The following is a 16,574-nucleotide window of genomic DNA, read 5'->3' on the forward strand; positions in this document are numbered from 1 at the left end:
TCCTTCCTGAGTTCCTTTTTTAATCTTAGTTTAGATGTAAAAAGAGGTCATAAAAATTAGTTCTTGCTAACTGATGAATTTAATGTGCAAAGCAGAAAATCAGTTGGACATGCTTGAAATTTAAAATGAAGATATAAAGAGATTAATCAAGCCATTGTTTTATTTGAAAGGACTTCATAGCTTTCTTTGGTTAAGTTTAACTGAAACAATGAAATCCTGAGTTATAGTTTGGTACTTTTTTAAAAAGCTTGTACATTATCTGGTTTATAATGGCTTAAAATGCTAGATATTATCAATACCTCCTTTAGTCTTAAAAATGGTTTTATGTTCTTGCTATGTAAATGTAATCTAAATAGTATATCATTAAATTAGAGAATGAATCTTAGAGTGAATTAGCATCGAGAATGGTTTATTCTGCTAATTCTGCATAAATAGTTATACATGTTTTTTTCTGAAATTGTGTGCTACGTTGAATTAGGCTGAAATATTTGTGTATTTTCTAAGTGGTAAAAGAATTACTATTTTATGTATACGTTGCAGAGAAAAAGGTGGGTTTTTTAGAAAATAAATGATATATTTATGTCAGTATTAGACAAAGAGGAACTGCTTATCTAAAAGTTGTAAGTATAAACATACTAATGGAGAGAAGAAAAGAAAGAACTATGCATTCATTAGCTCTATGATTTCCTAAATGCAGCTACTGAGATTCCCTCATTGCCCCATACTGCTTTTAAACTTCTTTGTGTCTAAGACTATTTCTCATTTATTGGCCCTTATATATCTTTCCTTAAATTTGCTCCCAGCGTGCATAAAAACACTAAACAACTTTTAGAATTCTGTCTTTACCCTGCCACCACCAAAAAAAGAAATAAGAAGAAGAAGAAAGAAACTTGGCCATTTTAGTTCTTATAGTAGGTTTTGAGCATTTGACGACTGTCTTAAAATTAACTTTATTTTGGGTCCTAAAACTGACCCAGCTACTTTGGAGCCACTGAAACCTATTCCGTCCAGACCACAATACAATTTGTTTTTCTTGACACATTCAGATATTTAGCACGATATAATATAGACCTTTTTGAAGTACTTATAGCTTTATGTAAGTTTTTTACTCACCGAAGATTTGATTTGTATTTGATCCTCCCAGTAATCTTGTGAGGTATTTCCAGTGGTCTTCATGAAATGTAAATCAGATCATATCTTTTCCCTGCTAAAAATCTTACAGCGGCTTTCTGTTACACTTAGGATAAAATCCTTATTATTACCCTAAAGGCATTGTACAGTCTGAGTCTATTCTACATCTCTAGCTTTGACTAGCATTTCTCTCCCCACCCTCTTATAAACTCCAACATCATTTAGTCAGTTCCTCCAACATACCAGACTCCCAAAGTTCTGGTCCTAGCAAGTACTGTTCCTCTTGTCTAGATAGCTTTTTTTCTTACTCTTTCTGAAATAACTTCTATTCATATGCTAAAATGTTACTTTTTCAAAGAGGCTTTCCTTTGATCTGAATAGGGAGCCCTTATATATTTTCATAATTTCCAGTACTTTCCCTTCACGGCACTTATAGTATTTTACTACATATGTTAATTACTTAATTAGTGTCCTCCACTGGACTCTGAATTCTGTGAATATAGGGACCTTGGCTATTTTGCTAGCTGTCTATTCAATATGGAATAGTATATATGTAGTAGACGTTTAGTATTTATTGAGTGAATAAATGAATTGCCATTTCTAAGTTGAACAATCTAAAGGTTTTAGCACTAACCTCTTTAAGATCTCACAGCAAGTAATGTTAGAAGATTTTGGCCTAGTCCTTTTTCTTTCGAGTATGGTTGACAACTCTATACATGATGCTCTGCTTACCACAAGTGTGGCTAACATCTGTCACCATACAACACTATTGTGATGTTATTGACTATATTTCCTCTGCTGTACCTTTTATTCCCAGGATTTATTTATTCCGTAACTGGAAGCCTGTATCTCCCACTTACCTTCACCCATTTTCCTCATCACACAACCTCCAGATATTATCAATAGTATGTCATTAAATGAGAGAATTAATCTTAGTACTTCCCTCTGGCAACCATCACTTTATTCTCTGAATTTATATGTCTGATTCTGCATTTTGTTTGTTTTTTTAATTCATGTTTTGTTTTTTAGATTCCACATGTAAGTGACATCATACCGTATTTGTCTTTCTTAGTCTGACTTATTTCACCTAACATAATACCCTCTATAGCCTAGTTCTTTCTCTCTTCTAAATTTAGAAATTATATATATTCCAGTCTGATTTCAGGAGGTAGGAAGATTTGTAAGCAAAACTAAGCATGAAAACAAATTGAGATTAGATGTGAAAAAAAAATTCACCCATGATTTAGTATTCACCTACCATTCTGGAAAACCACCTAAAAGAAAGATGGTGTTCACTTTTTGTGTAGCCTTAATTGACATGAAAGTGTGACTCTCATATAGGCGTAGTGTGAACACTCAGGCTTTTTCTACTAAATTCTTGATAGGCAAAGATCTAACATTTACCAAAGATGCCCCACTTTGAAAATACTTATTTTCTTCATACGTAAAATGGCTAATAGTTGTTAAACTATGCCTTTTGAATAAGTATTTCACTTTTTATTTATAGCTTGGTAATAACATTATGATGTCCCTCTACTATTTCAGTTTTTAGGAGAACGCTTACTGTTTCGTAAAGAGGGGAATGGTACGTGGTTTTACTAAGCATCTATTACGTCTTTAGGTCTTTATTAAATGGGACTTGTAATCAAGTTTAATGTATTAAAAAAAAGCATTGAACTTTAGAGTCTGAAAACTAGAGTGCTTAATGAAAACAGGCCTTGCATTACTCATGTATGCAAGTAGAGTTGTATTTCATTAGTAAGTCACATTTTCTGAGTTTTGGTTTCCCCATCAACTAAATAAAAAAAGAAAGGAAAGGTTACTCTAACTATAAACTAATTAACATGAAAGCACTTTATACAAAACTTTTTATAAATATAAGGCTTTTATATTTTGTTATGTGGTAGAATTCTGATTTAAGCAATGAGCAACATGATCATATTTGTGTCTTTAAAATGTCTGTGGCAGCAGAATGGAAGGGAAATTGGAAGCAGTAAACTTAAAGTGGAAGGACAAGTTGGTCAGCTATTGCAATAATCTATGCCACTCAAAAATGATAGGGGAGGGGAGGTACAGAAATAAGGTACTTTTCTGAAGTTACTTGGTTACTAGATGTTATGGGGTAAGGAAAGGAGGAATACAGGGTAGTATTCTGGTTTCTGGCTTGGGAAATTAAATTATTGATGACATTTATTAAAGGACCCTTAGTGAAGGAGTAAACATGAGGGTGTGAAAATGATTAATGACTGGAGGTTGAAATGTATGAAAAAACCAAGTTGACATGGACTAGTAGGAATTGGAAATATGATTTAAGGATGTGAGGACTGGCCCTGGGATGCAGATTTTGGAATCATTGGTATGAAGTACAATATCATTGGAGAGTATGAACAATGAGTGAAGAAGAAATCAGCAACTCTGTGAAGTAGTAAAGTTTGAGCAGAGGAAGCGAAAGTTGCCAAAAAACAAAAGGTAGTATCACATAGTTTAACTTAAAATTTTTTTTGCTTATTTTTGAGAAGGCGAGACAGAATCCAAAGCAGGCTCCAGACTCTAAGCTGTCAGCACAGGGCCCAACGTAGGGCTCGAACTCACAAACCGTGAGATCATGGCCTGAGCCAAAGTCAGAAGTTTAACTGACTGAGCCACCTGGGTGCCCCTCACATAGTTTAACTTTAGAAAGGCTTGATAAGGTACATAATACTATGGATCCTTTGAATTTTTAAGAAACATTTTGAGGGCTCTTTGGGGTAGGAAGACTTCTTGTACAAGGGTGAAGAGTAAGTGAGGATTGAGGAGTAGAAACTTAAGCTTGATTGCAAGGACAAATCAGAAGAATGGAAGTAGATACAGAAGGAAATGAGTGTAAAAGTTGGGAGGTGATGTGGGGGAAAAGGGTGAAAGAATTGGCCCTTTTTACATGCTGAGTGGGGAAAAAAAAAAAAGATAAGATACAAGGAGAAACAAGAGAGTAGAGGTTCTTAATGGGGTAAGTCTCCAACAAGGCAGAAGGAAATTAAATCCAAAGCTTAGGATCAAAAATAATTACCTTGGATTTAAAGAGGGTTACATCCTTCACCAAACTGTAACAGAATCAGATAAGATTAAGATGTGAAGCGAGAGAGTTGGACAGAAAGTAGAGGCATTCCCCTCAGAAAGTAGGGAAGCAAGATTGTCTGTTCAGCCTAATGGATGAGAGAGTTAGACTGGTAAAGTTGAAATTTTTGGAAATAGAGAAGGCTATCTGAAGATATGCTGGAGGATTGTGGGTTATCTCTGAAGGATTTGAGAGACTGAAGACCATAGATCTTTAATCTCCACAAGATTTTCTTTACTAATTTTTGAACCCAGATAATATTAACATAATGATAAAAATATTTTCATATTAGCGTACTAGAGTGGAGAATCATGGGTAGTGCAAGGGTGAGACACTCATGAAGTTCCTTGTAACCCACTGAAACAGAGGGAAATGGTAGTGATTAAGCTACAGCCAGAGGCCTCAATCATAAATAAAGTGATTTTGATCATATTTTGGTGCATGTTCCTCATGGCATTTTATATGGGAGCACAGCCAGATGTCTTCAGATTATTAAAAAAGGACTCTATAGATTTCACCTTTGGTCTCATATAAGGTATAGAGTCTGTTGTGCAAGAAACTTAAATTAGTGCATTCATCACAAAGCAATTTATTATTACCCTTCTACACTTGGGACTCTCTGGATATTTGCAGATTGGTATTTAGATGAATTTTAGATGGTTGCAAATCTATAAAGTAATACTTCGTACTAAAACTTAAACCAGCTTAAAATCAGTATATGTGTCAATTTTAGGATTTTTGATTGTTTTGCTTATATCATCTTCCCAGATATCAAGGGTTATAATCTGTACTTTCTGTATTTTATATGCTTTTCTTTTCTTTTGTGATATCACCCAATCATTTCTACTTTTCTGGCTTACTGGTTGCTGTAGTTACCAAAGGAAATAATTTCTTGAGAATGAATACATTAATATGTGTCAGAAGCATAATTTTATAAATTTAGAAATAAGTAAATCAGGGGCGCCTGGGTGGCGCAGTCGGTTAAGCGTCCGACTTCAGCCAGGTCACGATCTCGCGGTCCGTGAGTTCGAGCCCCGCGTCGGGCTCTGGGCTGATGGCTCAGAGCCTGGAGCCTGTTTCCGATTCTGTGTCTCCCTCTCTCTCTGCCCCTCCCCCGTTCATGCTCTGTCTCTCTCTGTCCCAAAAATAAATAAACGTTGAAAAAAAAAATTAAAAAAAAAAAAGAAATAAGTAAATCATGCTTTTTCCAAAGAAAATTCTCCAAAACTTATGTAAACTTTTTATTAAAATTCAAATGTGAATTTATCTATTTGGAAAAGATCACATAAGATATGAGATTAGTATAAGAGATAAAATAAACCTACAATTTCAAAAATAAATAGTAAAACAAACTGCATTTTATACATTTTGTTGTACATATTTCTATCCCAATTAAAAAAAAAAAAAACCTAAGTTGTATTTATAATTTTATTTTTATGGTGGAAATGTCTTTTCATTTATTGACTGTCACTTAACTCTTACCAGTTTTGACCTCAAAATTATTCAGTCTAGGGGCGCCTGGGTGGCGCAGTCGGTTAAGCGTCCGACTTCAGCCAGGTCACGATCTAACGGTCCGTGAGTTCGAGCCCCGCATCGGGCTCTGGGCTGATGGCTCAGAGCCTGGAGCCTGTTTCCGATTCTGTGTCTCCCTCTCTCTCTGCCCCTCCCCCATTCATGCTCTGTCTCTCTCTGTCCCAAAAATAAATAAACGTTGGAAAAAAAAAAATTAAAAAAAAAAATTATTCAGTCTATACATTTGACTCCATTTTTGTGTGTGTATATGTATACTGTATATATAAACTGTTATTCTATCTTAAATAGAAAATATTAGCCATGTTTAATGTCCTATTTCAGGAAGACAGAAGAGTATAAAGGAAAATATAACAAAACACTTGTGTACACATCTCTTAGTTTAAAAAAATAAAACATTGGGCACCCAGGTGGCTCAGTTGGTTAAGCATCTGACTTCAGCTTCTTTTGTGAGGTCGAGCCCCGCATTGAGCTCTGCACCCTCAGTGCAGAGCCTGCTGGGGATTCTCTCTACTCCTCCCCCACTTGTTGATGCACATGCTCTCTCTTTCAAAATAAATAAACTTTAAAAATAAATAAATAAGTAAGTAAAACATTACAGAAACAGTTGAATGTCCCTGTGTATGTTTCCCTAGTCCCATCCCCTTCCCTCCCTTGTCAGAGGGAGCCACTGTCCTGAATTAGGTTATTGTTATTACTTTAAATTCTATATTTTATTTAGTTTTATAATTATTAAGATTATCTTATGTATATATTTTAATATATGCATGGATCATTAAATAGTATATACTGTTTGGGGCATGTTTTTAAGTTTTCTGTAGTTGCTCTGTGTGTGCATATCTGTTATCTTTATGTATTTGTGTTATGTTACATGTGTCTTATTTTTTTGGTTCAACATTGTAGTTTTGAGATTTATCCTTATTAATACATGTAGTTGTATTTTTCATTAGAATTCTTGTGTAATATATTTGGTATGAAAAGTGGATATTAGGTTTTTTCCCCCTTTTTCATTCTTGACAAATTATGCTGCAGTATATATTCTTACAGTTGTATTTTTGTAAATATGTGCCAGAGTTTCTGTAGGGTAAAACTTAGTAATGACAATACATGATCGTGTGGTATATACATCTTCATCTTTAGTAGATATTGCCAAACTACCATCCAAACTAGTTGGAAGGAACTAGCAGGTTCTAGTTTATTCCCCTGTGGCAGTATACAAGTTCCTGTTACCCTACATGTTCTCCACAACGTAATATTGTTGACACATGTGCACATGCTTGTGTTCACCAGCTTCATGATATGGTTCAGAACAATATGGTATGGTGTTAGTTTCTTTTTTTTTCCATTGCTGATGAAATTGAGTATCTTCTCATATGTATAGAGGCCATTATGACTTTCTCTTCTGTGAGTTGCTTTTTTTTCCCTTTTTCTGTTAAAAGAATTTTTTTTATTTACTAACTTAAAGGACTTTTTCATGTATTGTAATCCTTGGTCGGTTATGTGGAGTATAAGTATCTTCCCCAGTCTGTATGTTATCTCTTTACTTAATGGTGTCTTTGTTGTTGAATGGTAGCTTTTCATTTTAACCTTGGCAAGTTTATCAGTCTTTTTTTGCTTTTTGTCTTAACTCTTCTATATTCTAAGGTAATGAGGATTTTCTTTTTTTTTTTTAATTATACTTTTACTTTCACATTTACATTTTTAATCCAACTATAACTTATTTTTGTACAGTTAGTTCTGTTGTAACGCGGCATGTGTTCCTAAAAATCACTGTGTAATATGCAAAATCATGCAATAAAAAACACAGCATATGGGAAAAATGGGTCTGGGACACAGCACTCATAAAATTTTTGTCAGTGACACATTAAAAAACATAATAGGTGCGCCTGGGTGGCTCAGTTGGTTGAGAGTCCGACTTCAGCTCAGGTTATGATCTCACGGTTTGTGGGTTCAAGCCCCATGTTGGGCTCTGTGCTGACAGCTCAGAGCCTGGAGCCTGCTTTGGATTCTGTGTCTCCCCCACTCTCTGCCCATTCCCTGCTCATGCTCTGTCTCTCAATAATAAATAAACGTTAAAGTTAAAAATATATATATAATAAAAGTGATAGCACAGTTTTACATATGTTAAATTGTTAAGAAATATAGAACTACCATAATAAATATGACATTTTTCTTTTGAAAATGATGAAGTTGACTTGCGGAAGTAGGATTTAAAGGGTTGCAGCTTGTGAGTTATTGTGGAGGGTTGGAAGGAAAGTTTTCTGAAACCTGCCAAGAAGTTGTGGGATTTTTTGTTTTTGTTTTTTAATTTTATTTATTAAGTAATCTCTACACCCAACATGGGGCTAGAACTCACGACCCTGAGATCAAGAGTCACATATTCTTCTAACTGAGCCAGCCAGGCGCCCCTGGATTCTGCCAAGAAGTTTTAACAGCAGATGTGGCAAATGTGACTCATAACACACATGAAGGTTTGAAGTGTGTGTGCTTTGTGCATTCCTAAGCCGTTCAGTGCAGCTGAGTAGTTTTCTTCGTCACCTTGTGTGTGTTTCAGTGTTAGGACTATGGTAAAGCAGTCTAGGCATTTATGGGGCAGAATTGAAGAAGCTTCCTATTAGGGTTTCTAGGCATCTTACCTGCCTTACCCTAGTCCCAGCCCTGCTTGTGTATTAAAGTAGTGCTTTAACATATACTGAAATTTGTGCTATTGTCCTCAAATATATTAATCATGTTTAGTATATAAATACATTTAATGTTTTCAAGTTTTCAAAACAAACATTAGAGTAGAACAGACTGCATATGTGAGGTAGAGCTCTAATTTTTCCCCCCACACATTTAACCAGATCTTTCCCCACTATTCATAATCATGTTTTGGCATATATCATAGTTCCACATACACATGAGTCCAATTCTTGTTTCTTTGTGCTGTTTTCATTGGTGTCTTTGCTTCTCTCTATGCCATGATCACATTTTTTACCCACAGATCTGGCACTAACTTTGTAACCTTGGGCAAGTTATTTCTGTGTGCCTATGAAATTATAATAGTACCTACATTATTGGGTAGTTAAAGGGATAAATGAACGAATATATTAAAGTGCTTAGAAATATGCACCTGGCCCAAGAATAAAGCTCAAATGTTAATTATTTTGTTATTAAAAGTAATTTCTTTAACTTAATAAAGAGTCTTGATAACTAGTAGGCTGATATTGCCATCTTGTTTTTCCTAATCTAAACTGAGAGGAAATGGGAAAGGCTTATGGAAGGATTCCCTGAGAAAGTGACATGTAGAGTATCTGAAAGATGATAGGAACTAAATAGATGTTGGGAGCAATAGGAGAATATTCTAGGCAGATGGAGCTGTAAGGCAAAAAATGGAGTATCTAGCAACTGAAAGAAAGTTCTTGTAGTTAGATCTCAGCACAAAGAAAATTAGTACCAGTTGAGACTAGATAGGTAGGCAGGAGTAGATAGATCAGGCAAGCCCTAGTAGGGAATGTTAAGGATTTTAGACTTCATCTTAAAATCAAAGTTATAACAGTTTATAAAGATTATTATTTCATGACTTTTATTCTTTCTTAGCGGTCTAAGAATAAAAGTCATGAAAAAATCAATCTTTACAAATGGTTCTAGCTATTCAAAAAAAAAAAATCCTCAGAAACTGAAATTGGTCCATCTGGATCCTAATAGCACACCAAGGATTAAGAGTGCTGTTGAGAAAGGCACCTGGGTGGCTCAGTCAGTTAAGCATCCAACTTCAGCTCAGGTCATGATCTCAAGACTGGTGAGTTAGAGCCCCATGTCGGGCTCTGTGCTGACAACTCAGAGCCTGGAGCCTGCTTCAAATTCTGTGTCTCTCTTCCTCTCTCTGCCCCTCCCCTGCTCATGCTCTTCCTCATTCTCTCAAAAATAAATAAACGTTAAAAAATTAAAAAAAAAAAAAGAGAGAGAAATGAGTGCTGTTGAGAATGTCTAAGTCCTGTCTTTGTTCACTTATTTGTAATCGTTGAGAGGTACTGATTCTGTTGTAGGCTTTTATCAGTTCACATTGAGGAGTCTTACATTTTGGCAGATACGCAGATTAGGGGTTAAGTTTTTATAGTATAACAAATCTATGTATATGTCTTGAAATATTTTTTTTTTAGTTGTCAACTTCATCTAATACTATTATCTTTCTTGAGTATACTTGAGAAGTCTACATACTTTTTTAAAATTTTGAACTATTTCTTTATTTTTTTCAATTTATTTAAATCCAAGTTAACATATAGTGTAATAATGGTTTCAGGAACAGAATTTAGTGATTCATCACTTACATTTAATACCCCGTGCTCATCCCAATAAGTGCCCTCCTTTTTTTTTAATTAATTAATTTTTAAATTTACATCCAAGTGAGTTAGCATATAGTACAACAGTGATTTCAGGAGTAGATTCCTTAATGCCCCTTATTGGCCCATCCCCCCTCCCACAACCCCTCCAGCAACCCTCTGTTGTTTATATTTAAGAGGTTCTTACGTTTTGTCCTCCTCCCTGTTTTTATATTATTTTTGCTTCCCTTCCCTTATGTTCATCTGTTTTGTCTCTTAAAGTCCTCATATGAGTGAAGTCATATATTTGTCTTTCTCTGACTAATTTCACTCAGCAAAATACCCTCCAGTTCCATCCACATAGTTACAGATGGCAAGATTTTATTCTTTTTGATTGCCAAGTAATACTCAATTGTATGTATGTATGTGTGTATACAAGAAAGTATGTATGTGTATATATATATAAATACACACACACACACACACACACACACACACACACACACACACACACATCTTCTTTATCCACTCATCCATCGATGGACATTTGGGCTCTTTCCATACTTTGGCTATTGTCAGTAGCACTGCTATGAACATTGGGGTACATGTACCCCTTTGAAACAGCACACCTGTATCCCTTGGATAAATACCCGGTAGTGCAATTGCTGGGTTGTAGTGTTCTTCTATTTTTAATTTTTTGAGGAACCTTCTTACTCTTTTCCAGAGTGGAGAAGTCTACATATTATTTCTATAATAGATGTTCCTGTTTTTTCCTACATTTCCTTCATCTTTCATTACCACAAAATTCCACAAATAAGATATAGGTAGCCTATAATAGAAATATGGTGGACTTTTTAATTGAAAGTAGTGTTGAAAGCAGATAAATATCCATCAAATGGGAGAGTATCCTCTTACAGTAGTATTATACAGAAAGTAGTCACTTCATGATCTGAGAGTTGAACTAGAAATATTATGGCAAAAGATGAGATGAATACTACCCAGTACAAACTTACACTATAACAGTAAAGGATTTATTAAATACTTTGGCAGATAAAATGCCATCTTTTAGAAGTATCTTTTAAATATAAATAGAATTTGGTAGTATTTCCCAAGTAGTTTTAATGTAAGTTTTATAAATCGCTTGTTATTTATAGTATTACTGTTAATCTATAAATTCAGTGTGATTCCAATCAAAATCTTAATCATAGTTTTTGTGGAACTTGGTAAACTGACTCTAAAATTCATGTGGAGGAGCAAATGGCCAAGGATAGTTTAGGCAATTTGCAAAATCAGCAAGCTGAGGGAACTTGCCCTAAAAAAATAAAGATTAAGATTAAAGTAATAAAGATACTATGAAATTGACACAATGATTAAAAAAAATAGATGAAACAGAGGAAAGGCCATTTAGTGTGACATTAATTTGCAAAGAAAGCAAATGAAACATCTGAATAATTTTATTTAGATATAGGAGACACTTTAAAAGATGTTTAGTGAATGAGGTACAATTAAGTATAATTTTCTTTATTATTTAACATGTAAAGTTATTGCTAATCTATTTATTTTAGAGACAGGGTTTTCTTAGGACTTAGTCTCTGAACTTTTTCTCCACATAAGTCTCAAGTTCTGCAGTTTGAGGACTTTCTGTTACATAGTTCTGACTATAGGTTTGGGGTACTAGTGTATAGATAATTCTACAAAACCCATTTTTAGGGAATTAAACTGCTGATGAATATTCTCTAGGAATTTGCTTCAGATATTTTCAGATATAACTGTAGGATTTCATTCCTATACTTAGTGCTGCATGTGGTAAGCACAGATACATAATAATGATGGTCTCCAAATAAACTTGGCTACCTGTGTTAGTACATATGTGGACTTTAAACATCTTGTTGACCTTTACTCCTGATTTTGTTTGTGATTAAACCTAGTTAAGTATGGGGAAAATATTTCTGGTAAAGAATTTAAAATAATTATGAGTCCATGGCAAACCAGTATTTCATAGTAGATATAAAATAATCAGAATTAATTTGTAAACTTTTTTACGTTTATGATTTTTTTTATATTTTCTTTGCTAGAACACCATTATTTGACTACTTCTGTCACTGGCCATCTGATGAGAAGCCAATTCTAGATATTTGAAAATAAGATGAATACAGTTTCAATAAAGTAAAGCTTATAGTGCTTGGGTACCACACTTTTGAAACCACCAAAAAAGAAAAAGAAAAACAATTCTGCTTGCCCCAGCAGATTTTACTACTGTATGAAAAACAGATGGAGACAGTATTATTGTTATTAACTTTGTTAGTGAAGAAACTAATTGTTTTTATAGTTTTAAAAAAGGTGTTATAGTTATTATAATCGATCTTGCAAACTTTTAATAATCCATTTTCCTTATCCCCCAAAACATAGAGTAAAATATATAAAATTAACATACTGTGTTTGTAAGTTTTTTGCAGAAGAACCATTTTCATGTTTCTTTATAGTTTACCATGTTATATTTTAAAGTTTGTTTTGATTGATTCTTAAGATTACCATTTGAATTGGTTCAATTGTCAAATATTTTATTGAATAGCTACTGCATTTTTTAAGAGGTACTGTTAAGGATTTTTTTTTAACATGTATGTCAATACTTGTCCTCAAATAGATATTTATAGAACAGTAGAAATAACACTTTACACAAATGAAATATTCTTTTTCCAGATACTGAGTCACGTTACAGTTATTCTCAATAATCCTTTGAAGTAGGCATATACTGTAGTATAAAATGAAGTATCAAAAATAGCTTCTTTGCTGTTCCTGTAGTTCCTTTACTGATTTCTTTTCTTTTTTAGGTACCTAGTCGATAGTCGCTGGTTCAAACAGTGGAAAAAATATGTTGGCTTTGACAGCTGGGACAAATACCAGATGGGAGATCAAAATGTATATCCTGGACCCATTGATAACTCTGGACTTCTCAAAGGTCATTATTTCTTTTCTTCAGTTAGGTTGTAAATGTGTTCATTTGAATATGTTATAGTAAATGTATGTAATATGGAAAATGTTAATGTAAATAGATATATTAGAAATTTCTTTGGGACTCAGTTGGTTAAGCTCAGCTCAGGTCATGATCTCGCAGTTCATGAGTTCGAGCCCCGTGTCAAGCTTTGTGCTGACAGCTCAGAGCCTGGAGCCTGCTTCGGATTCTCTCTCTCTCTCTCTCTCTCTCTCTCTCTCTCTGCCCCTCCCCTGCTCATGCTCTGTCTCTCTCTGTCTCTCAAAAAAATGAATAAATGTTAAAAAAAAAAAAATTTCTTTGTATAATAGATTTGACCTAATGAACTCAGATTATTCTATCATAATTAGTTATTACTGTGTATTATGACAGATTGTTTTCATTTATTATGTAAGAAATGTTTATTATTCACATCTTTAAATGAAGAATGTAAGTTAGAAAGCACTATCTTAAAGCACTATAGTGCTACATTATTCCTAATGGACACATGATTCTTTATTTAGTTGGGGAGCACTGATAAATGTTTACATTCTTGGATTTTTGCATCAGTCTTCTCCAACCCTTGCTACTTACCAGTTTTCTGTACCTCTCATTACATTTAAAGGGTATAAAACACAAGTACCAGAGCTTCCATTTCTGGCCAAGATGGAGTGACAGGGACTAGATTTACTCTTCCACCTGAGCAAACTAAAACCTTGACAAAATATATAAATCAGTGGTTCTCAAAACATTGGATACCAGGCAGCAAAGAACAGTGATCCTTGAGATATAGGAAACAAATGTGGTAAGCCCTATGATTGTCTCAGCTTACTGCATTGATACCAGTTTTCAAAACAAGGCACAGAAGAGGAAACCCATGTAGAGCCTGGCACTCTCCCCAGTTGAGGAAAGAGTTTGGGATTCAGGGAGACCCAGGCCACCAGAGTTTTCAGTTTAGAGTACCAGATAGGAATGACCAGCAAAAAGAGACAGAGACCTAGAGATATACAGAGTCTCTCTCATATCTCCAACTGAGTGTTGATTAGCTCATGTATGTGAAGGGGGTACCCAAGGCCAAGGAAAGAAGCGCCCAAAAGAATTAGAGGGAACAGTCATTGGGGCTCATATAGGACCAAGAATAAAGTGTTCATAACAGAGTGGAAAGCCTTATAATTCATGGAGTATACTGCGAACAGTTTTGCCACTGTAATAGGGCAAAATTAATTGTCCTGTCCTTTTATCCTGAAAGCATCAAACTTTATATCTTAGAACAAAATGCAAGAGTACTTAGAGAAATTCAGAAATATTCAGCATCCAACAGGATAAAATTTATAATGTCTTGAATCTAACAATATATTACCTGGTAGACAAAGAAGCAGAAAAATATGCATAATGAGGAGAAATATCAATGTTTAAAAATTTTTTAAGTAGAAAAAATTAACAAATGGAACATACAAAACAAATTAGCAACGTGGTAGATTCAAACTCTTCTCTATGAATAATCACATTAAATGTAAATACCCCTAATTAGAGGTAGAGATTGGATAAGAAATAAGACCTAACTATGTACTGTCTATAAGAAACCCCTCTTTTGATATAAAGGTACAAATGGATTAAAAGAATTGAAAAAGTATGGCATGTTATGGTAAGCAGAATTCTAAGACTGACTCCCAGTGACTGCTCTCTCTCTTATATAATCATCTCCCCTTTGAGTATGGGTAGAGCATGTGAATTAGGATGAGATACCATTCCCAGGATTATTTATGTTGTATGGCAAAAGGGATATTATCCCACCAGGTTTAATCTAACAAGTGCTCTTTAAAAGCAGAGACTTTTCTCTGGCTGGTAGAAATCAGAGATTCAAAGCATGAGAATTACTCAGTACATCATTGCTGGTTAAAAATGGAAGGGGCCATGTGAGAAGGAAGGCAGGGGATCCTTTAGGAACAGAGAGAGACCCTGGCTCACAGCCAGCAAAGAAACAGACCACCTCAGTCCTGGCATCATGAAGAACTGAATACTGCCAACAGTCTGAATGGGCTTGGAAGCAAATTCTTCCCCAGAGTCTCTAGTTAGGAGATCAGCCCATCTGACGTCTTGATTTCTGCCTTATGAGACCCTAAATAGAGAAGTCTGTTGAGCCCCCCGAACTTGTAACTCACAGAACTATGAGATAGTAAATGGGTTATGGTTTTCAGCCACTGCATTAGTTTGTTATACAGCATATAGAAAAGTAATACCTGTGCTAACACTAATCCAAAGAAAGCTGGAGTGACTGTATTAATATATAATTATATAATACATAAATAATATATCAGTAAAGAAAATGAGACTCTCAAATCAGTGACAGTTTTTAAGAAACTAAAGAAGAACAGATTAAACTTAGAAGAAAGAAAGTAATTTCAGAACAGAAATTAGAGAATAGGAAAATAGAGAAAAAAATCAATGAACCAAAAATCGGTTCTTCTCAAAACAAATATAATATGATATGTCAATTATAAAAAAGGAAAAATAAACTCGTTCTTTGTGAAACAATAAAATGGGTCCATATCTAGTTTCTGACTAGCATCTGACTCTTAATTTCATCTTAGGTCATGGTCTCACAGTTCGTGAAATTGAGAGATTGAGCCCTGTGTCAGACTCTGCTGACAGCAGGAGCCTGCTTAGGATTCTCTGTCTCCCTCTCTCACTGCCCCTCTCCTACTCTTATGTATACACATGCACACTGTATCTCTCTCAAAATAAACAAACATAAAAAAAAAAAAAAAGAAAAAAGAAAAGACACAATTGCCAATATCAGAACATGAGAGGTAACACCAGTTCGGAATCAACAACTATTAAAAGGGCAATAAAGAATTATTACGAACTTTATGTCATTAAATTCAACAAACCAGATGAAAAAAAGTGAAACTGCCAAAGCTCATTCCAAAAGAATAGATTGCCTGAAGAGCCCTGTATCAATTACAGAAAATGAATTTGTAGCTTAAAATTTTTCACAGAAAAACTCATCAGATCCAAATGGTGCCACTGGTGAATTCCACCACATATTTATATATACCTGTTTTACAAAACTCTTCCAAAATTGGAAGCTAATACTTCCCAACTCATGCTATGAAACCATCATTACCCTGATACCAAAATCTTACAGACATCCAAAGAAAACTCTTGTCTACGTATGTTGTCTAAACAGAAGTTTAGTAAATAAAGTCCAACAATGAAATGGGTATGTATGTGTAAGATATGTACATATACACACACATACATACATATATATATATTATATATATATATGTATCATATAGAAAAATATATTTAAAAGATAATACATCAGGGCTCCAGGGTGGCTTAGTTGGTTAAACGTCCAACTTCAGCTCAGTTCATGATCTCACTTTGTGAGTTCAAGCCCCACATTGGGCTCTGTGCTGACAGCTCAGAGCCTGGAGCCTGTTTCAGATTGTGTCTCTCTCTCTCACTCAAAAATAAATAAACATTAAAAAAAATTAAAGATAATATGTAAGATAAAAGAATAAAATGAAGGAAGTGTCCT

At 34.4% G+C, this 16,574-nt stretch overlaps 1 protein-coding gene across 6 annotated transcripts in view; it reads left to right on the forward strand.

The window, feature by feature from the left end:
* Positions 1 to 16,574, forward strand: part of USP15 (ubiquitin specific peptidase 15) — a 118,903-nt gene that overhangs the window by 9,668 nt on the left and 92,661 nt on the right. For all 6 annotated transcript variants that reach the window (XR_006709440.1, XR_006709441.1, XM_045466168.1 and 3 more), the window contains exon 2: positions 12,888 to 13,015. Coding sequence is in view for 4 of the 6 variants with exons in the window: in XM_045466168.1 (XP_045322124.1) it covers positions 12,888 to 13,015 (128 nt within the window). In the remaining 2 variants the exon portion in view is untranslated. The remainder of the gene's footprint in view (positions 1 to 12,887; positions 13,016 to 16,574) is intronic.

The sequence above is a fragment of the Leopardus geoffroyi genome, chromosome B4, assembly GCF_018350155.1.
Source record: "Leopardus geoffroyi isolate Oge1 chromosome B4, O.geoffroyi_Oge1_pat1.0, whole genome shotgun sequence".
Taxonomy (NCBI): domain Eukaryota; kingdom Metazoa; phylum Chordata; class Mammalia; order Carnivora; family Felidae; genus Leopardus; species Leopardus geoffroyi.